The sequence below is a fragment of the Nipponia nippon genome, unplaced genomic scaffold (genome assembly GCF_047370975.1).
Source record: "Nipponia nippon isolate SJK-2023a ecotype South Korea unplaced genomic scaffold, ASM4737097v1 scaffold_10, whole genome shotgun sequence".
NCBI lineage: Eukaryota > Metazoa > Chordata > Aves > Pelecaniformes > Threskiornithidae > Nipponia > Nipponia nippon.
Window position 1 is genome coordinate 27,245,936 of NW_028262291.1, and position 21,598 is coordinate 27,267,533.

General features: G+C 38.9%; 1 protein-coding gene across 1 annotated transcript; it reads left to right on the forward strand.

Moving 5' to 3' along the window:
* The first annotated feature begins 1,198 nt into the window (after positions 1 to 1,198).
* SPI1 (Spi-1 proto-oncogene) lies at positions 1,199 to 21,349 on the forward strand. Its single transcript, XM_009473813.2, has 5 exons — positions 1,199 to 1,540; positions 8,134 to 8,227; positions 15,614 to 15,801; positions 19,640 to 19,796; positions 20,501 to 21,349. The coding sequence occupies exons 1-5, from the start codon at positions 1,496 to 1,498 to the stop codon at positions 20,815 to 20,817; spliced, it is 801 nt and encodes a 266-aa protein (XP_009472088.2). The 5' UTR covers positions 1,199 to 1,495; the 3' UTR covers positions 20,818 to 21,349.
* The last annotated feature ends 249 nt before the right edge of the window (positions 21,350 to 21,598 follow it).

Genomic DNA, 21,598 nt, shown 5'->3' on the forward strand with positions numbered 1-21,598 from the left:
ATTCAGTTTGGGGCTTCAAGAGTTAATCTCCCATCATGTTCTTGATCTTATCCCATTGCTAATATGGTTTGCTTGTTGAGTTCCTTAGGGTGGGGAATGAGAGGAACTTGTGAGCGGCCTCTGGTTTTACCAGTGTACGAGGGAGGAAGTCTGTAGTGGCTGAAATTCCCCCTCACACATAGACCCAGGTGAGTGGTAAACAGGCTGCTTTCAAAAGCAGAACCTGTGGCACATGGGCATAGATTGAAGGGGAACAACCCAGACAAAGAAACTTGACTTTTCCAAGACATTAGTAACTAACTGCAAAGCAAGAAGGCATTTTGCAGAATGAGAGCATTCTCCCCTTGTAGCAAGGCCCCACCCTCTACATCCTGCCCCATGGCCCACTCACCACTGCCCCTGCCAGAACCTCAGTACGAAGGGCATTTGTTCAGTGCAGCCAAATGCAAGTAAAACAGTGGGATAAAGAGAGGGGAGAACACCATGAGAGAAGAGCTAAAGCAAAATCTCTACAAGAAATTCCGGCACCTGACTCTTTAGATACAAGTCTACAAATCTTGTTCTCTGCTCACTGTTAAAGGCACTCAGGATCTGAGAGAAGTCAAGTCGTTGCATGGGACATGTAATACTTTCTCCTTTTCCCCACTCACTTTTTCCTTGCAGGAGCTAGAAAAGAAAAGAAATCACAAGAAACAAATAAGAGGACTAAGTATTGTTCACTGAATCATTTTGCTCTATTGCAAAGTTTATGAAGAAAGTCTCACGGGCTTAACTTCAGTGTTTTGTAGAAACCTAAGACTGTATATTTGAAATTGCATACTCTTTTTTTTTTTACTTTCTGCTAAGTATTGCCACCTAATTCCAACACAGCACTCCTGTTAAAGCAAGTCTATGCCACTGCACTGCCCTCACAGAAGTTGTCAGGACTGTCTCTATGATAGATCATTAAACCAGAGAGCAGCACCATTGTTATGGTTTGTCTACAGTGGGAAGCACATAGTCTTCCACAGAGCACTGCACCCATATGCTTTTTTATTGGTAGCAGGCCCAGGCTCTGGGCTGCTGATTATACAGCAAGCACCTGCCCATGGCAGATCTGGCTCAGGGCAGACTTCCTGTTACAGCGCCACAGCTCCCTGAAATGAGATTTATGCAAACTGGCTAGAAGCTGTGATGTCACAGCGCACTGATAGACCCAAGGGCTATCTCCCTTCTACAGACATTTGATAAAATCAGGAACTTCATATACAACTCGGGAAGAAGTTCACCTCAGAACCTATTAGGGCAAACTATGAAAACTTGTTAGGGTCCTTCTCCTATCCTGAGATCCATCACTGCAAAGGGACTTCACGGAGTCCAAGGATCTCGCCTTTTTCTTTCTTTTTTTCTTTTTTTTTTTTTCTTTTTTTTTGTTTGTTTCATGTGATTTTTTCAAGTCAGTTATTCTGGATGTTTGAAAACTGAATTAAGAAAAATTCACTCAGAAGTTGGCTGAATGTTGCAAGCTTGCAAAATGGAAGGATTTCCCCTCATTCCCCCTGTGAGTATATGGGGTTTATTCCTAATACGAATCATTGGGCTTAGTACGAAAAGACAAAGTAAACCAGGTTTTATTATTTGAGAATATCTCTGGTTTGGTCTGTATTTGTAATGCCAGGAAGTTGGGCTTAGGTCAATACATAAAGCTAGTGACAACATTGCAATGAATGGGAAATTAACATTTCCTCCCTAAACTTGTATCTGATTTTGATCTTCATTTGTTTTCACAGATTAAATGTATGGTATTTTTGTACAGTATGCGTATAGTAAGTCAGTAAATTTTTTTCTTCAGTGCCAGCTTTGTGATATAAGGCCGAGTCTTTCTTCAGGTTGTAATTCTTAATAATCTGGAGTCTCTGACATAGTTCATTTATTAAAATATCTACCAATCTATGAAAGAAGAGTTGCTGAATGCTGATTTTGTGTACTGCAGATTTTAGGACTCTGTGCTCTTTGCAATGATGGCATTTTAGTTTCTAACTTCAGCTTCTCTTGAACTGAATTCTCTTGAATTCACTTGCTATGAAAAAGCAATTGGTGAATGAGGGGAAAAAAACCATAGCCCTTAATTGGCTCCTTCAATGTTTTCTCTAAGATACAAATTTTTCTGTACGCTTATGAGGCTGTTTCTATCCTTTCTTTAATTCTGAAGCATTGTTACAGTGCTGAAATTTATCGTATGGTGAGTTCGGAAATTATTATTTATGAAGAAAGTAATGTCACTAACCTGTTGTTCAAAAACAAACCTTAATGGGAAATCTCTAAGCAGAATGGGTAAAAGAGACCCTAACTAGATTTTATTAAGTTTGTAGCAGCTCAAGAGATATCAGTTAAGGTGTTTTACTTGGCTTTTTATGTGGTAGATGTCTTATGGTAATTGATATATGTGTTCAGAAAACAGAGAGAGACAACGAAGAACCAAGAGTCCTTTTAACAAAACTTGTATCAAGTTTTCTTTTTGTCTTGTCCCATCTAATGAAGGCTAAAGACATGTTTCCTTATCTTCCACCCAGAAAGACGGCCCTTTGAGTTCCTTTCATGTTTGGTATCCATGTTGACTGAAAAAATATGTCTTCTTTTCAGGAGACCCTTTATTCTAGCAGTTCATCATCAGTGTCCCTGAAATCCCCTATCTACCCAAAGGGTGAGAAGACCCTAAAAATATTTTTTCTTTTTCTTAAATACACTGAGTTGCCCAGTGGATCTACTGTAAATGCGTCAGTATGGAAATCTGAAAAGAAACTGAGAAAATTTAAAAAGTACACAGAGATTTCTCAATCTGTTACTTGTTGAGCTTAAAAAAAAATTAAAAAGAAACCCAAACCTTGTCCTCAACTACCCCAGAAACCAGCATCTCCATTAAAAAAAAAAAATATAATTGTTAATTTTCTGTCCACTCATTCACTCATAGCCAAGTTTTCTGGACTCTTTTTTATCAGTATTGAATTCCAGTGCATACGTTGAATAAATGGAGTGAAAATCTAACACTGTCTGGCCCCTATTCTAATTTGTGTTGCAGTTAATATTCTGGCTGAACTCTGTTCAGATGAATGATACAACAGGCAGTGAAAATACAATTATGTCTCACAGGAGCACTTGACAGGGCAATTTCGTTTTTATTTTTGTGATTAAAATGTCCAAAAATTAATAATTTTGTGGTTTGTACTTTCAAAATTGTTTTAAGTGCACTTTGAGCACTGCCAGTTAGAGCCCCACATGGCATCGTTATAAATGTCTGTGCCTCCTGGGACTTTTTCAGAGGGGATACATAAGCCTGTATCTAGACAGGGGTTTCTGTGAAGCAATACTTCCCTCCTCTGCCCCTCCCCTTTCAGTTGAGGGTGGGTCAGTAACTGCCTTCCTCTTGACTATGCTAGGAAACTCTTACCCTTCATTTGGAAAACGCTGCTCAAATGGTTTTGGAGTACTACATTTTCCTCTGAAGATTAGGAATTTTGTATGGAAAAGTTCTGCAAACTGGGCCCATGTTTTCCAGTGCATGACAGAATCTAGTTGTGCTACAGGGCGAAAAATCATTAAGTCAAACACCTTTGCCTAAAGAGGGCCCCAGTTATATGTGAACCCCTAAGTAGCCACCTGTAGAAATCACAGCTTTGAATGGAAGTATATTTGTATGAGAGTGAAAATGCCCCACAGAAGTGCTCTGTTCCACATAACTGCATTGCCAGCATGGTCCAGTGAGGCTGGCCCAATGAGTGTTCATGCTAATATTTTTACTCATGTTTTCTAAAATAGTGATACTGTAATATTTTTTCCAAGGAAATACAGTTAATCTTGGCCTTAAAACTTGTCTCAGCAGCACATTATTGGAAACTGTGTGGAGTATTTCTGAATCACATGCCAGTGAATAGTTATGTCAGGATAACAAAACAAGATCAGCATTTAGTGAATTTACAATCACCTGGAATCATCTGACAAAGTCTTGGTGAATAACAAGAATTTTCAGATTGCTATTCAGTCGAGTCCCCTGTATCTCTGCTAACCAATGCCAAGCAAGCTTTCTCCAAGTAGTTTTGTGGCTTTTCCCTTGGTTTTCAGGGCAAAGAAGGAAGATGGAGGCAACTCTCCATTTATCAAAGTCTGTGACAGATAAAGTATTGTTTGTTGACCTCTTGCTTGAGGTTGGCATATGGCTTTAGATAGCATACTGCACCTCATGGCATGTAGGAAAGGAGATATCAACTTCAGACCACAGCTATGAGTTGCTGACAAAGCTTTCTGTCACTCTTTTATATGGAAACAATTGATAGAACAAATGACCATTGACATCAGTTAAATATTAAATTGTAACATAAGCCATTCTTTGATTTTTGTCAGGGGAAACAAAACAGTTCAGTGTCATGGAAGTGCTATTAGTAAGTAAGATGATGAAATGGGTATGTGGGTGGGGAGGTTCCAGAGGACAGGGCAAGTGGGTAAGATTGGTACAAGAGGCAACAGCAGCACATGGTGAAACCTCTCTAACTAGAGAAAAATCTTTTAATAAAACTTAAAAAAAAAACAAAACAAAACAGAGAGAGATTAAAACCAGGTTCTTGGAAATAGTTTCTCTAATGAATAGAGGAAAATATCCCACCTTCCCACAGGATAATCAGAGAGAATCCATGCTGTACTGTCTTCTTTGACCACCATCTGATTAAGTTTATGATACATAAACTTTTAAATATTTAATATATCTCTTCCCATATTAGTTACTGTACCCTCAAAGATCACCACGATGGAAAGTGGTGCCAATTCAAGTCCTTTGTGGGGATGGATTGGTCCAGATTGCATGAGTTAACAAGGATATACACATACATATTTTATCAAATGGATCACTGAGCCCACAATCCATAATAAAGAGATTTTAAGTCCCAGACTTTCAAAACAGAGTATGTAAAAAAACAATGATCTATGTAAAAGCAGACTGTATTTTAGATGTTGAGTATCTGCAACTCACTCTGCAGTCAGCCAGATTTGTAAATATTAAGGGAATCACTTTTTTAAGAGCCTGTTTAACACAGCTTGCTTTAGCTCTGGTCATTGAATATACATCTGAACTTGTAAAAGTAGCTTTTGAATGTTAGAAATACTTCATCCTCAGCTCTCGGACTGTGAGACACTATTGCCCGTTACAGTATATTGGACTAAAATGAAGGAGTTCAGAAAACCTTAGGGAAGAAGAGACAACAAAGGAAGAACACAAGTAGAAAAAGTCAAACGTTCTTTCCCATGCCTAAAATATGTATTGTTTATCTACTATTGGACTGATGCTTGGCCTTCCTGCCCAGCTATACTTCTGTAAAGATATGCGTGATAGAGCTTTTGTTTATAGCAGTGGAAATTTTGTACGTAGCAAATTAAGCCTAGATTGACAGGACACTGATTTCTTTGGAAATTTGTTTACTTTTGGCTAAATATTTATCAGAGCTACAAACCTCGATGCCTTTAGATATGGAAAATTTTTATAACTAAAGTCAGTTTCTAGTATTTTAGTTAAAAGGAAACAAAGTTTTTTTCTTTCAAACTATATACATTTATACGATTTTTTAACCTCCATTTCTCCCAAATAGTAGATGTGCATTTTCCATTTGGATGTTGAGGTCTTTCCTTTCACAGAATGTAAATGCTTTCCTTTGAGTTATGACAAATTAACAATTCTGAATATGAAGGCAAAAACTTCACATTCTTCAGGTTAACATGATTTAACAGGAAGCATATATTTATGGAAAGGGAATGAGGGAGTGGGGTGAATTAATTTGCAAAGGTAATGAAAAGTAGAAATTCCATTCAGAACTTTATCCTGAAGAAAGCAAAACACAGTTTCATTACTTTTTCTTGTCAGAGATCAGAGTATACCACAGGTCTAAGGAATGGGGACGAGTGAATGCATATAACCTGTCACGGTTAGCAAAAACACAAAGAAAATATGTAGAGGAAAACTGGAAGCATCAGAGAGAATCCATGCTGCACTGTCTCCTTTCACCACTCCTCTGAAATCTGGAAAATAGGTTATACTTCCCATTAAATCTCTGTGTAGATGAAGGGCAATTCTATTGGAATCATATTGATTTGGAAAGGGAGACTGCACCTACATCCTCTGGAGACCAGAAATAAGAGGAGTCCCTTCACTGGTATCCCTGCTGTGGATACAATTAAATGATGATTTGCCCCTTTCCTTTAGATTGTCTTTACTGTGGGTTATTATGTTCTCAAGATTTCCCCAAAACAATTATCCACCACCACAAATTATATTGGGAGCTGGCAGCCCAGCAATGGATTTGCTCCTGAGGCTTTGAATATTCTATAGATCTGATGCCCAGTTAGTGTGTATTCTGGAAGTCATGACGTTTCAGGCAATCTTACCAGTGCATTTTAATATGATACGCTAGTAGAGCATGCAGCTGCTACTAAGGATCTACCAAGGTCCAAAGTAATTTCTAAAAGTATTTTCTATTTTGTTTTGTGCTCTAACATCTTAATCCTCTGGGAATAAGTCTCTCTTTTTCTTGATTTAATTTCTTCAATGTCATCATAGAAATCACATCCCTAGAAAAGGACAATCTTTAAATCCCCAGATTCCAACAGAATGAACTGAAGGAGTTAACTAGAAGAATTAAAGAGTAGAGTTAATGAGCAATGGTAACTCTGATGTAGTTTTCACCAGAAAAAAAAATCTTTTCCTTTTGCCAGCTGCTTATCTACCACCTCCATCTGGACTTTAATGGCAGCTGCTGCCTTAGGTTTCATGTTCTCGAGTAGTCTAGAGGAGGAAGAAAAAGAGAAGCTTGCCTGCATTTCTGGCGTGCTGTCACCATAACCTAAGCTTACAAAATGCTGCTGTTCCAAAAATGAGACAGATTTATGGAGGGAGGTAAGGATTTGGGACATACAGATAGGCATATGAACATAGAAACATATGAACATAAAAAAATACGTCCATCGTGTAAGTTATCATGTTGTTTTAAATATTTGTCCTTTTCTTTAAGGTTAGTTGTGCTGAAGTCATTAACAGAAAAAAATGTTTCTATTAGTACCTACTAGAAATAATTTCCTTTCAGAACAAAAAGCAAGAAGGTATTTGAGTTCTACATTGCTGTTGACACTCTAAGAATTTGTTCAGATTGGAAGAGAATATTATAATGAACATAATTGGACAAAAGTTTAGCAAAGCCCTGTGAAGGACATTGCCCTGCTCTAACTCTTCCTTCTGGAAAAAGACAAAACCAAACATTAAATGAAGCAACAGAATTGTGCACAACTAGTAATAATCAGACCAGCTTTATTGAAACAACATAAGATGTTAAACAGTATTGACATTGGAGTACTAGGCATGGGGAGGAATACAAGTGGGAAAGTGACCATATGTCACCTGTTTTAAGAAGACAGAGAAGACTTTAATTCTACAGCTAAGCATCCAATAGGTTATGACTCAATATCTGCCCCGCATTTGGACTTTTTAAGTCTTCTCTGTGCATACCTAACAGCCCTGTGCAGCTGATTTGAACCAGCAAACATTTACAGTTCATCTTGGGCAAAAACTGAGAAAGAAAATGTTTTTATGCCCTCTGTCAACATCATTACCCTCCTACAAACTGCCACCATTTAGTGAGACCTCCTAGAAACACTCAGAATAACATGCCTAGGCAAGACAAGTTTCTGCATTCTCTTTTGTGTACAGGATGAATAATAATAATAAATGTCTGTCACTACCAAAGAAAAGGTTTCCCTGCCGTGCTGGTGTGATGGCATCTTGGCTTGGGCCTGATGTACAAGACAGCTCGCTAAGTTGTATCCACACAAGGTTGGAGGGCAGGATATCAAGAACTTGTATAATACCACAGAACAAGTTCTGCTACACAGACTGGGTCTAAGGAGATGGCTTACTCTTTTTTTTTTTTTTTCGCAGACCAGTGTTTGGTGTCAAGCATTTTATTCCTGCTGATTCAATAAGAACTTGAAGCCTCCCCCTTCTTTCCCTAGGCAGTATAAAATGTGTTTGTATCACATCATCTCCCCTTCACTAACTATATGAATAAATTTGAAGGGACTTGTGTAAGCTTACGGTTCTAAAAATTCCTCTTCTCTTTACAGCCCTCTGAAGATATGGTATCCTATGAGTCAGACCTCTACCGACAGCCCCATGACTATTACCAATATCTCAACAGTGATGGAGAGAGTCACGGTGGTAAGTTAAAAAATATCTCCTTGGAGCATAAAGTCTCATGGGATACCACAGGAAAGCGATTTAGGATATTCAGTAAAAACAAACAAACCAAACATTTCACTGTGATCTATAATGTATAGGCACATACTTTCAAATCAGAAACCAACAGTATTTTATTCTGCTTAATGGCACTGTTCCAACCTAGCAACTGCAACATGGTTTCTCTGAAAGAGAATTTTAGAAATTATGCAAGGAGCTTCCAGGACATTCGGTGTATTGCCAGGAAGGTGGGATCTCAGGATCTCTATCCTTCATTATCTTCACTGTGTTTTTACTTCCCTCTGCAGATCAAAAGCACTCTGCTTGTTTCAGAACTCTTTGAGGACGTGGATTTGCAATACTGTATTTCTCTTCTTGTGTTCCCATCTCCAATTCCTGTTTGACTTAGGTCCTAGATAATCACTTTGTGCCTTCATTTTAATTATGTTTCTTTGGTATTTGGCCTTTTTCAACTCCATAGATTTCTCTGTCTCTTTTGATCTCTTTTGCATGCTGCCACACCTAGCTTTAACTTTCACTCTTCCTCCAGTACACCCAAGTACTTCCTCTCTCTAAATCTATGTAAAACTTCCTTGTAGCTGCTTGTATGTAAACCTAGCTCAATATAAAAATAGTGTATGATTATTTATTGCTTCAATTTATGTATGTGATTTCAAAGCTTTGGCGTCTTTATATTTTTGTGTCATCTGGGCACTGGACTCTAAAACAATGCAGAGGGGAGAGTCTTGCTTTGTGAATTTTGTCTCCTGTGCAATACAATGGTCCAGCAACACCACCCTGGAAATATCAGAGTCAATATTGACTCAGGAAGGAAAAGCACCGTTCTACTGTGTCACTCGTGGCAGTCCCTTCAGATCCTGGAGTTTCCCTAAAAGACTCCCACTGATATTAGCAACTAGACCCATCACTGCTTAATTTAAGACATCTAACAACTTCACAGCATAGCACTGTTTTATCTGTGGCAACAGAAGCTACCTTAAGGGACAGCAAGTTACAGAATAGAATTGTTCTGAGCATTTAACTGAAAAAGATTCCTACCTAAATTTGTTCTTTACACTGCATTCAAGAAACACCTATGATATTCTCAACGTCTGGAGACAAAGAATTAATTCAGTTTTCATAAGTTATCTCATGGCATCTGTCAAGTCACATTAATCAAACCCAGCAAATTCCACATGGAAATTCAGGGTTTTTACATTATAGCCTGTACCTGTTTACACACCCATAAAATGAGGATAACATTTATTATCTCAAAAGGCAATTGTGACAATTAAACAATAAATATAAAAGATGCCATGTAGGAGAAAGCACTGGGAAATAACTTTTCTGTCATTAAATCTAGGCTACCTCAAGCAACAACATTGCTTTGCCTTTCATAATCTTATCATCCCACCTGGTTTACTGCCCATTTTTCTGCTGGAAGGCGGTTCCTAAGCTACACTGCTCAGATCATTAACACGTTTTTACTCATCGTAATGAACACAACAAAAACTCGAAAGTCACCTTTGTGGGTTATGGCCTAAGTAGTACCTAAACACCCACTTTGAACAGAAATTTGTCTCTTCCTAAACTTGTGTTGCACTGTCCTAAAGACCCAAAAAAACATTGTTTAATGTTTTAACTCCTACAGTAAGTGGTTATGGAAGGGGCAACTTAATCCAAGTCTGCACATTTCGATCAAATTTTTATTTATGAAAGCACCTGTAATGTAGTTGGTTGTGTCTAAATATCTAGTATGCCCTACGCTTTCCTGAATTGCTCACAGTCCAAAAGAGCAATGAACAGCCAAAGAATACAAAGGGGAGGTGAAAAACACAAATTAACACATTTTGCTTCTTTTCTATAAACACTGAGAAACCCAACTTTGGCTTTCATTTTGTTAACATGACAGAAGTAGTGGGTCTTGAGAAGAGCTGTGCAGAAGAGCAGGAAAACAAACTACTTTTAGAAATATGCACTAAGTGTTCAGAACAATGTGGATGAAACCACAATGATTGAAAAATGGCATGGAAAAAGAATAAATAAGATGCTGCAGTGATAGCAGTGAAGTGAAAGAGCTGAGAACATGATTACATAGGAAAAAGGAAGAAATAAGTAGGACAGAAATATGAGAGAGGAGTTCACCTTGGGGTACAGGGAGATCACTGGCAATACATAAAAAATAATTTTGTAGGCCTACTCAATACCACTATGGACCTCAGAGAAAAGCCACCAGATTAAATAGATACTACCAGACAGAATAATACTTCTGACTTTGCTGATAAGGGACTGCTAAAGAAATAGAAGGTCTTGCTCAAGTGTCAGACTACCTCTCTCTCACTGCTAAATTAATTTTGTGAAAGGGAGATGGCAATACCTTAATCTCTAGATCTGTGCTATATGCATTACTGTCACTTTTCTAGAACAAATGCTGAAGGGAACCTTTACTCCATCTTTACGTGAGTAGGCAGTAAAGTACACACAATAGTGTGTCACTAATTTAATACGTAGGAGATCATTGCCAATAAGTGAATACTAAATTTAACAAGCAAAAACACAGCATAAAAATACCTATATGTTCATCACAACATGCATCGTTTGCATTAATTTTGTATACTGTAGTTTAACTATTTTGTAAATACTGTAATAAACACAGAGACACAGTCAGGTAGGACAGAAGCTACTGCAAGTGACAATTAGTCCATCACCCTACCCTGAGCTTGTATGCTAGTAAGTCTGTAAATGTAATACAGCATATTTTGTAACACTAATGCAATCCTAGTAATTACAAAATTCCACTGCAGCTTTGTCTCTAGGTTATTACTAAACTTCATTGGCTTAGTAAAAATCACTTTTTGTATGAAGCTGAATGCTGATCCTTGTCCACTTTGTAGCTAGCCTCACGGAACTTAATAGATTTTGCGACTTGGGATTTTATTTTCATCCCACCTCCTGGACTAATACGAGCATTTAAGAATCTCAGCTTTGATTTTGTTAGGATTTTAGCCCACATAGAAGTGGAGGAAAGTCCAAACATGTGAACCTTAGTCTTAAATGCTATATGGAAAATGGAAAGAACTCCAAAATTCATTAAAAAATCCCCTCGCTTCAAAGCCATTCTCATGATTTGCTGGGGCCTGACTCATAGATTTTCGAACATTTGGCATTATTAAAATCATGAAGTTTGTAAAGTGAGAGCTAATGAGATCCTACTGTCATTATAGATAAGACTGCTGCACTGCTTAGGAGCACAACATGTCATTCAACAGAGAGCGATTCTGTAGGGAATCAAGACGTTAATTTTTCAGTGTCCTTCAATATTTTTCTCATTTCCTCTATGTTTTTTTTCTTGGCTTGTTTTCTCGGCTTCTTTTCTCAGATGAGCAAAACACAGTAGGAACATCTAAGCTGTGCAATGTGGCACTGTGGAAGAAACTCTCTCTTAGTTCAAAATGAGTTGGAAAATCTGTACAGCGCAGAGCAGAACCACTCAGAGACACTAGCTCAGACCTCACAAGTACGGCCATGTCAACGCAGTCATCTCCTGAGACCGGGCAGAGTGCTGTGCTGACAGAGCTGTCGCGTTTCCGGTTCAAGAGGTGGCTCATGAATTTCTGCATGGTTTTCCACTGCGTGATGCAGATTTAGCCTGTTACTGCACTTCATAATAATTACCTTCCTAAAGCCTATTTCATATTCTAACTGCCAGTTCTAACATTATTAATCTATTAAAACAGGAGCAAAGCAATTTACATTGGTCAGAAGATGACTGAGGAAGTTCAGTTATGTTTTCTCACTTGTAGAGTGAAAATCTACCTCCGTGGTGAATATTAACACGGTGCCTTTAGGTCTGCTATTGCTTCCCAACAGGCTAACATCCTCTCTGTCATGGGAGGGAGTTCAGAATTCATGATTGTCCTTCCTCTAACCTTTCACTACATACAAGACCAAAACAAACATGATCTCCATGTCTCTATAAGAGAATTTTTTTCACATCCTCTTTCACTTCACATGAAATTTCTCATAATGACTCCATTGTGTAGCTATAGCTTGGCTTTTAATGACATTTTCCTTTACCCAAAGAATAGACACTTTCCATTTCTAGAATTTTTATCTCCTTTCTTTTTTCTTCCTTCTACCTTTACGTTTTTGAGAAAAGAATTGTTATGCGTTATTGACATAACACTAAAAAAAGAATATATCTGCCGGTAACTCTAATAACTGCAGACACAGATATTTAGATTTTTTTACATTTTCATGTGCACTAACTTAGCCAGGATGGTTAACTGCAGAGGGGCTTGCGGAGACAGAATTTTGTATTTCTTTTTTAATGTAACCAAAACAATATTCTTTTTCCTAAGCATCACTGTGAAATTATAGATAATTTAGAAAGAAATAAGGACTATTCCTCCCGTCACAACTTGAATACTTGGATGTAAGTTTGTGTTGAAGTAATTTCTGACATAGATTTATTTTGTAATGTATTAGTATTATGTGGTCGCTGTAAGTCCCTAAATGCTGTGCTATTAGTATTATTCTATCATAGTATTTTTACAGCAGCCCCCAATTCCATAAAAAAAGGAATTCAGTAAAGACTAGGCTAAATATTACATAGTGATTAGCATGAATATGCATAAATAGTGTTCCATAGGTTAATTTATTTACCAAGAAAGAGCTTAAAGGAACAATTCTGGAGCCAGCAGGAACCTTGTCATAGGTTCCAAAAAACTAAGAGGTATCTTGAAGTATAAAAACATGACTGCTAATAAAATATTTAAGAAGAACCAAAGTAGACCACTCGGAGCATGCACAAATACTCATGGCTATGCATGTCAGAAATGTACTGTGTTCTCTCTTGGCCACCATAGTTACTACGAATAAGACATTCCACACCTGAAGACCTGCCATTGACAGCCTCAGAGACTTTTGCCTGGGCTTTGTCATCCTCACAATTATGCATTGATCTCATCTGCTGTAGTAGATTATCAAAGACAAGGGGTCTTTGAGAATATACATTGCATTCTGACACAGGACTTTCTGCACAAGGAACAGAGCCAGATCATTCTAAGGAACAAGAGTACAGAGTACTCCTGCAATGTATTCTCAACAATTTGTTATAGAGGGCTGTCCATGGTATATGGGGCCTCAATGGTTGGCTCTACTTAGAGAAATCTGCAGTAATTTAACCCAGAAAAGGCATGAGTTAGTGTGGCTCAATCTTCCAACTAAACAAAAAAGTTTCAGATTGAAAGTGCCCAAAGCCTCCTACCAGGACACAGGCTTAGATGACCTGTGAATTCAAACTCATACACACTCTGCCATTTCCTGGGTTGGAGCAGATGTGAGTGATGTGGGTGTACTTTGCACCCATAAAAACCACTTTTTTATCAGAGAAAAAATTTTTCTCTAGCACTACAACATGAAGAAGTGCATTGTAATTATAACTTTGGGCTATAAAATCCATACATAGCCCACAGAAGCACTATACAACAAAGCAAAGAAATTACAAAGTAATGCAGCAGCTCCTTGGGCGCTTTTATAAGCACCTTTCCATCCCTTTCACATGCAGTGACATGGTTTATTCACGAATCAGAAAAGGAGGAAGGACAAAAAAGTAAGCACCGGTGTGGTAAATGGTCCGATAGAGCATCCAAACAGATTTGTATGGGCCTGAGCCATAAAGGTAGCTAAAAGAGCTTACAACTTCTCAGGTACAACTATGTTAGGTATAAACATATCACTGAGTTCCCTCTAAAGGAAGCCACATTCAAAGTCACTATCCCGCATTTCAAATCCTCAGTGAGATTAGAGCTAATTGTTTGAAACGTAAGTGGGGAAGGATGAGAAGATAGAAGCTGAGAGAAAGAATGAAACTGGTATTTAAGAAAAAATATTCACAGCATGTTAGTATCCAGATAAAGTCATACACAATAACATCATATTGCAGAACACAAAAATTGCTCCTCTATAAATTCAATACAACTACGCTTGAAACAACATGTTCAGTTCTGTCCATCACATTATCAGGAGGATGTCAACAGCTGGGAGGGAGCTTGGAGAAGTGCACAAGTATAATTAGGGGGGTGAACATACTGATGTATATTGAAAGTCTGAGAGCTAAATACATGCAGCTGGGTTAAGTGATAATTAGGAGTAGATTGTAAGGGCACATGATAGCAACCTGAAAACATGTGAAGGATAGGACAGAAATGATATAAAATAATACAAGGGAAGAAAACTGAGAATAGTAAGATATAAATTAGAACTGTTAGGCTCAATATCATAAAGAAATTTCGGCCATGCATAAAATGATGCATGAAAAGTTAAACTGTGGAAGATTAGTTCCTAGCTCAATCAGAGCAGAGGACATGATGTTGAATTTGATTTTAAAAAACAAAATGCACACAAACGTGCATAATTATGCATGCAGCTACTGTATGTAAGAGAGAAATAGAATTTGCAATGCTTCACATTTCCTCTAACAGATTGTAAATTTTGAGCAGCAAATATGAAATTCTAAAAATTTTGGAGGGTTATATTGAACTAAAAAAAACAGGAATCTGAAACTGAGAATGATATGGAATTTAATTTCAAAAGTAAATAAATCAGGAAACAGGACAGTGGTTATCTGAGTAGTTTTTTATGGTTTTGAAAAAAATCTAAATTATCACAGAAATTTCAAACATACTAAAGAGATAAAAAAAGGTAGAGAAAGAATCTGCATCAGCATTTAGCCTCACTGTAAACAATGTACACCAGACTGCCGCAACAGTTTATCTCTTCATTCTCTAGTATGGGTACAGAAAAATGTGTGATATACCAACACGTGATTATAGGAAATATCTAGCAAAGTGCTGTGCCTTTTCTGCAACATTCCTGAAATTTTACTAGCAGAGTAAAACAAAGACAGAAGATAACTGCAGAATAATCTGTAAATTTTCTCCATCTCCTGATTTCCATGCCATGAGGAAGAGTGTAATGAGAATATGGCAATATGTAAAATCAGTAGAATTTGTTGCCTCAAGAATGAAAATGTAAGATTGTTATAGTCTCTTCTTGAGAAAGGTGCCAGCATTAATGTCTTTTGCATCTTGTGCTAAATTATCATTGAAATCCATCTCTCCATCTAAGAGTATTCTCCTAATTAAAGTGGCCTAAGTATTACTTTCCAGCCACAGGCATTTATGAGATTAGCAAAAGAAACTTTACAGGGATCTATATAGATTGTCACCAGAGACAGACAGGTCAACAAGGATGGTGTGGAGAGGGCAGAAAGGACAGTGACCGGAGTAGGAACCAATGAAAGACAGGTAAATGCCACATTTCTGAATCTTGTAATGACAGACAATCTATTTTTATTTTCTTTAGATCATTACTGGGAATATCATCCACACCACATGCACAGTGAGTTTGAGACCTTTGGAGACAATCACTTCACAGAACTGCAGAGTGTACAGCCTCCCCAGCTGCAGCAGCTCTACAGGCACATGGAGATTGAACAAATGCATGTCTTGGATTCTGCAATCCCAACCACACACATCGGACTCAACCATCAGGTATGGTTACCAACCCTTACTCAGAATTTAGGATGATAGTTAAGGGTAAGGAAATTAATGCATCAGTGAATGCATACTCTTATGTGAGAGAGAGAGATGAAATTAATTAAACAAGTTCTTACTGCACAAGCAACTGATATAAAACTCTTCATTCTTCTTAATTTTGTTTAATTTGGAATGAAAATCAACTGCTTTGAAATTCTGCAGAGTAACTGGACCTGACAAGCTATGCATTGTCATATCAAGGATGTCCATGACTACTGGGAAGTATTCTGAGCCTCAAAGTAGTAGGAAAGTTTTAAATATTTCCAAGCAACCCTGACACTTTTACACGACCTGTACAAGAAATGCTAACAAAGACAAGTCACTGGTAACTTTACCACAGTGAAACAGGCTGAGGACAACCTACTTGTGTTTTTACCGACAAGTAAGTAAGTCACAAGCCAAAACACAGTCTTGTCTCTGCTCAGATTTTACATGAAGCCAGTCATCTCCCTGTAAAAAAAGATAGTCCATTGTGCAGTAAAGATAGTCACCAAAGTGCCAGTGAATTCTCACTAACGCTGAAACTATAAGGGGTTCCATCGTACTGCAAAGATATTAAGCAAAGTGGGTGTGGAGGTCACTTTTAACTCTTGATCCTACAAGAATATGCCCAAAGGCATTACTGGGAGCAATAAGAAAGCTGGGCGATCTTGTGCTAAGGAATTTCCCAAGGCAGGCAAGCTACATACAATGTGCTGAACACAAGACAGAGTAGGACTGAGGTCAGAGAAAAAAATGTTTGCTGATTAGAGTGCTGCATATAATGGTACCATTGCTGAAGTTTTGTGAGAGAAACTGCATGCATGGAGTTGTCATTTTGGGCTTCTTTGTTCAAAGCAAACTGAAATTGTATACAAATACTGTATTAATCAAAAACAAAGGAAAAAAATGGAGTGAATAAGTTAACACTGTGAACAGGAAACTGACTGACTGCAAGCCATCAAACTTCTCACCTACTACTCAGAAAAAATCAGGAATAGAATATAAGATGTAGATACAAACAAAGAATTAGGAACAGAAAGTTACAAATATAAAAAAATGCTTCATGGAACAGCAGTCTGTGGGAAGCTTCAAGTTGTTTCAGTTGCACAGTGTAACTGCTAATACATAATGACCAACCGTTACCTCCAACGAAAGGCAAAGAATAAAAATTAGCCCCTTTATGGATGTCTTTGGAAGCACCACCAAAAAACAAGCAAGGGTGCTTCTGCTTATTCTACTCAGTTGTCATCTTTCGTTTCAGGACAAAAGGCAGAGGATTAATTTTGTTGCAACTTTTGATAAAGAGCACTGTGTTCTCTCTGCCCCACCCCATACCAAGCTGCAGAAGATAGTAGGTAGAATTCACCACTACCCTCCTCTTCCTTACCAGCTGGGGATCTTTGGCTTTTTACTTTAACCTACAGTAGCTCATGCAAGTGGTACTCAGCATGCTCTGAGGTTCAGACTCTGGCGTGTCTCAGCCACAGTCCTAGGCAACACGTACTATTATTCAAGGCATTTTCAAAGCAAGAGAAGCAAGGAAGCAAGCTTTAATCCTCTACTGAATTTGCCAGTTACTAACTGCACCGATGCTTGTCGTGCAATATCAGAGTTACAGTTCGCAAATAAAGGAAGAACATGCAAAGATATTTCTCTAGTTTTCTGTTGATATCACATTATTTTGTGAAATCAAATTTGAGGCTCAAGCTGTTCTTGGGCAAGACTTCTTTAAAAAGTTTTGTTAGCCTGCCAACAGGTGGTCTCACAAATTAAGAGAAATAAATTAAATAAATTAAGAAAATAAGAGTCATTCTGAAGGGATAATTAAATAAAAGGTTGGAAAACTTTGAAGAGCTTTAGAAAACCACAAATGGATGCCACACACTCTGAGACAACATCCGAATATGGAAAGCAGCTAGCAGGTTCTTAAGCTTTCTCTCTCCAGAACTGTATTAGTAACTTGGCTCTTTCAAACACACTAGCAGGTCCTCTGTGACTCTGTGTAACATAACCGTGTGACACTGTATGTATTGATGTACGCTGAGCTTCAGGCGCAAAGTAAGTGTAAGCAGAAATACAGCAGATAGGGAAAGTGGGGACAGTGTGGGGGAAGCTTACTCAACTCCCCAGGTTGGCCTCCGCAACTCCCTTTGCTTGTGTGACACCATTCCTCCTCCCTCCTCCACAGCACTCTCCCACCATCCCCCTCCAGCTCCTAAGGAGCAGTTTCCTTATGTCCACACCACCCCTCAACATACTCCAGGTCTCCACAACCTTTTTCTCTGCAAGGCCACCAATCTCTGTTCCCCTCCCCTGTAAGACATCGTCCCACCTTCTCATTCCCCTTCCCCCATGGCACTGTCTCTCCCTTCCTTCCTACCCCTGAGGCAGCAGCTTTCTTAACTGTAAAAAGCTAAAGGTGACTCTGTGGTGAGGGCTGAAGTTTCGCTCTTGGGGATCTGACAGGAAGCTTACACACACTCTTACCCAATCCTGGCCTTCCTGCCAGACCGGCTCCAGCCAATCTGCCAACTCATTAACCGCCAGCTGCTGCACCCCAAAGCCAGCCCTTTCACGCTCCTTATTGGGACATTTTAAGCTGGTGCAAAACTCATCTGAAAAGCACCACTCGGCAAAGCCCAACATGGGGTGGGGTGGGGTGACTCATGAAGTGAACACCCACTCCCCCCTTCAGTGCCTAAGGTCCCCTGGGAAGGGAATCAGGCTCAAGATGTCCTTTCTTGGTGGAGGGAAGGAAGAGCAAATCAAAAGGACCTCACGATCTGGCCCATTTAATGAAAACCACGTTCTATATGCTGCTGGGTTTGGGCGATGTTGGTTGGTTTTTTTTAATGTAGGAATTAGGTTCTTACTGCCTACCCCTCAGACTGATCTGTTTCTCATTCTTAAATAAGAAGCTGCAATAATTCATGGCAACTGGTCATGATCCCTAACAAACCAGACCGTCACTGAGAATTTACAGAGCTGAGGTATATTCCACACTGCTCCTGATAAGGCCTCTACATCAGGGCAAGAGAATTTAGCACAAAAACTGGCTTGCTAGCTTCATAGATGAGAAATCCCCATTAAGGGGGAATTTTCAGATAGCCACTTAGGAACAGAGAATGTGAGACAATATGATGTATCCTTTATCTTAGTGCTAAGGCTATTCCCCTCCTCACGGGGGAAATTCAGGACAGGAAGCTGACAGACCCATATAACCCGTGGATGCAGTCCCATAGGGGTTCGGTGCTGTCAGAAGGTACTGTGCCTAAGAAAGGAAGAGAACAACAGGGCCAAAGCCAGCCAAAGCCAGCCAAAGCAGCCATGCTAGGGCAGAACTGTTCAGCTTTTTCAAATTTAAAAGAGTAGTTCCAGAAGGTCTGTGTTAGAAAAAAGTTGTTCTCAAAAGCAGTTTTACACTGGGAACAGGCAACAGGGATCAGAAACTCATTAGGAAGAATGGTAGCTTTGGGGATGTATGGGGAAAGAGGGGCAATATCGCTTGCATAGGATATAACATATGGGAAAGTTCTGACTTTCGCAACCTTATTCCTCCTTCCCTCTTGTAAAGATGGATCTTTGTACATGTGTAAGTGTTGACTGTTAGCTGGAAGTGTTTCTTAATTACATAGTATTTATTATAAATGTCAACAACTAAGTCACTCAGTATTACCCTAAAAAATCTCATATACCTCTTACTTTCTCCCCCCTTTTCCCTCTAACTCTCTCCATGACATTTCCTTTTTTTTATCTTGATGCCCCACTCTCTATCACTACCTCCTCCGTCTACTCCTCTTTTCTCTCAAAGGTGTCCTATTTGCCCCGGATGTGCCTACAGTACTCCTCTCCACCACAGCCCAGTTCTGATGAGGAGGACATAGAGAGGCAGAGCCCCCCATTGGAGGTATCAGATGGGGAGACTGATGGTGTGGACCCTGGGCCTGGAGTTATGCATGGAGAAACAGGTCAGTGAAGAAAGACAGAGGAACTTTGTCAAGCTATGTGCTGAGCAGCTGTTACATTACCATGATGATAATGAATAAAACTGTAGAACTACTGTGCTAGTATTTTATCCCACTGCCAAAGCTTCACTATCCCTGACTCCTTGTGCTCTCCTGTCCTCTGAATCTTTTATGACCATAATGTGTCTATATCTCAAATCTCATTTCTTCATGTACTCTGACTTCCTCCTTCTGCCTTGTTTATTCAGGCTTGCTGAATGGAAATGGATTTTGCCATTTCTACTCCAATTTCTATTAACAAATGTCAAAACAAAGGCAAAAAGGTCAAGGAACTGATTTTAAAAAGTATTTAGCTTGTTTGCTCAGTACCTGAAAGTCAGGTTCTGTATAACCTGCCCAAATTAGCTTCAGATTAGTTTCAAATCAGCAATGTTTGTCAGTTAGCTTCAAATTATCAAATTAATTTCAAAACAAGGTGTTGGCCTTTGGAATTCCTTATTCTTGTTTTTTCTTCTTGGTACATCAATCCACATTATGTCCTCACAGTGTAACACTGTCTATTGTTATAAATGTTGGAAACTGAAGAAGTTACGTGACTGACAAGCCTGCTGAAGCAGTTATATGAATTATATACATTCTGCGGTTTCACCAGGAACTATGCGCTAATACTAATGCTCCACTGCCATTCTTCTCTGACTCTTACACAGGCAGCAAGAAAAAGATACGTCTCTATCAGTTCCTTCTGGACCTTCTTCGCAGTGGAGACATGAAGGACAGCATCTGGTGGGTGGACAAGGAAAAAGGTACTTTCCAGTTCTCCTCCAAACACAAAGAAGCATTGGCACACCGCTGGGGCATCCAGAAAGGCAATCGCAAGAAAATGACCTACCAGAAGATGGCACGGGCTTTGAGAAACTATGGCAAGACAGGGGAGGTCAAGAAAGTCAAGAAGAAGCTGACCTACCAGTTTAGTGGAGAGGTGATGGGAAGGGGGGTCACTGATAGGAAGCATTATCCTCACTGAGGCCATGGGACCCTAAGCAAGAAAAATATTAAGACCTCCTGGCTGGATACCAGCAGAGGAGATGGACGCATCTTTCTCTTTGCTTCCTGTGCCCCCTTCTCTGCCTTTAAACAGCCTTTACCGTCAGGTGTTTCTGGTACGAATTCCCTTCTTCAGCATCTGAGAATCCTAAACGTGACAGAATTCTATGCTTCCATCCTACAAGTTGGACAGAGTTGGGAAATTTAAACAATGTACAAAAAATATTCTTGTCAGCAAAAGATTTTTGGTTGTATGGTAACTAAAGAACACAGCTGATGAAGTTTTGCTTCAGAGGTGGTGCTGTGTCATTCACAGTGACACTGTATTAGCTTATAGCTTTCAATCTAGCATTAAATACCGGCTCTGCCGCAGCTCTCAAAGCTAGAGAGAAGTTTGCAGATCTTGGAATGATACTCGTTCTTTTAAATAGAAATAACATGTACATATTTAATAAAATTTGATATTATGAAGTTCTGGTGTTTGCATAATAAATAATTACTTCACAAACAAATCCCTTGTGCATTCAGTTATGCAGATACAGTTCATGTGTGGTACCTGAACAAAAGCACAGTGGGTTATAGGGCCTTATCCATCCGTCACTACTTTTTAATTTACTTAGAAACATCATCAATGCTGTCAAACTAAGTAACAAAGATAACAGGTGAGATACATTACTATGAAAGAGAGTACAGTACTGAAGTCAATTTTAAAATACATATGTGTATATATCCGCCATTATTTTTTCCTGTGCAAATGAAGC

Bases quoted from the DNA above. Each gene is read 5' to 3' on its own strand.
- SPI1 (XM_009473813.2), top strand. From the start codon at position 1,496: ATGTTGCAAGCTTGCAAAATGGAAGGATTTCCCCTCATTCCCCCT. The intron at 1,541-8,133 runs GTGAGTATATGG...TTCTCTTTACAG, and splicing joins GATTTCCCCTCATTCCCCCT to CCCTCTGAAGATATGGTATC. The intron at 15,802-19,639 runs GTATGGTTACCA...TTTCTCTCAAAG, and splicing joins ACATCGGACTCAACCATCAG to GTGTCCTATTTGCCCCGGAT.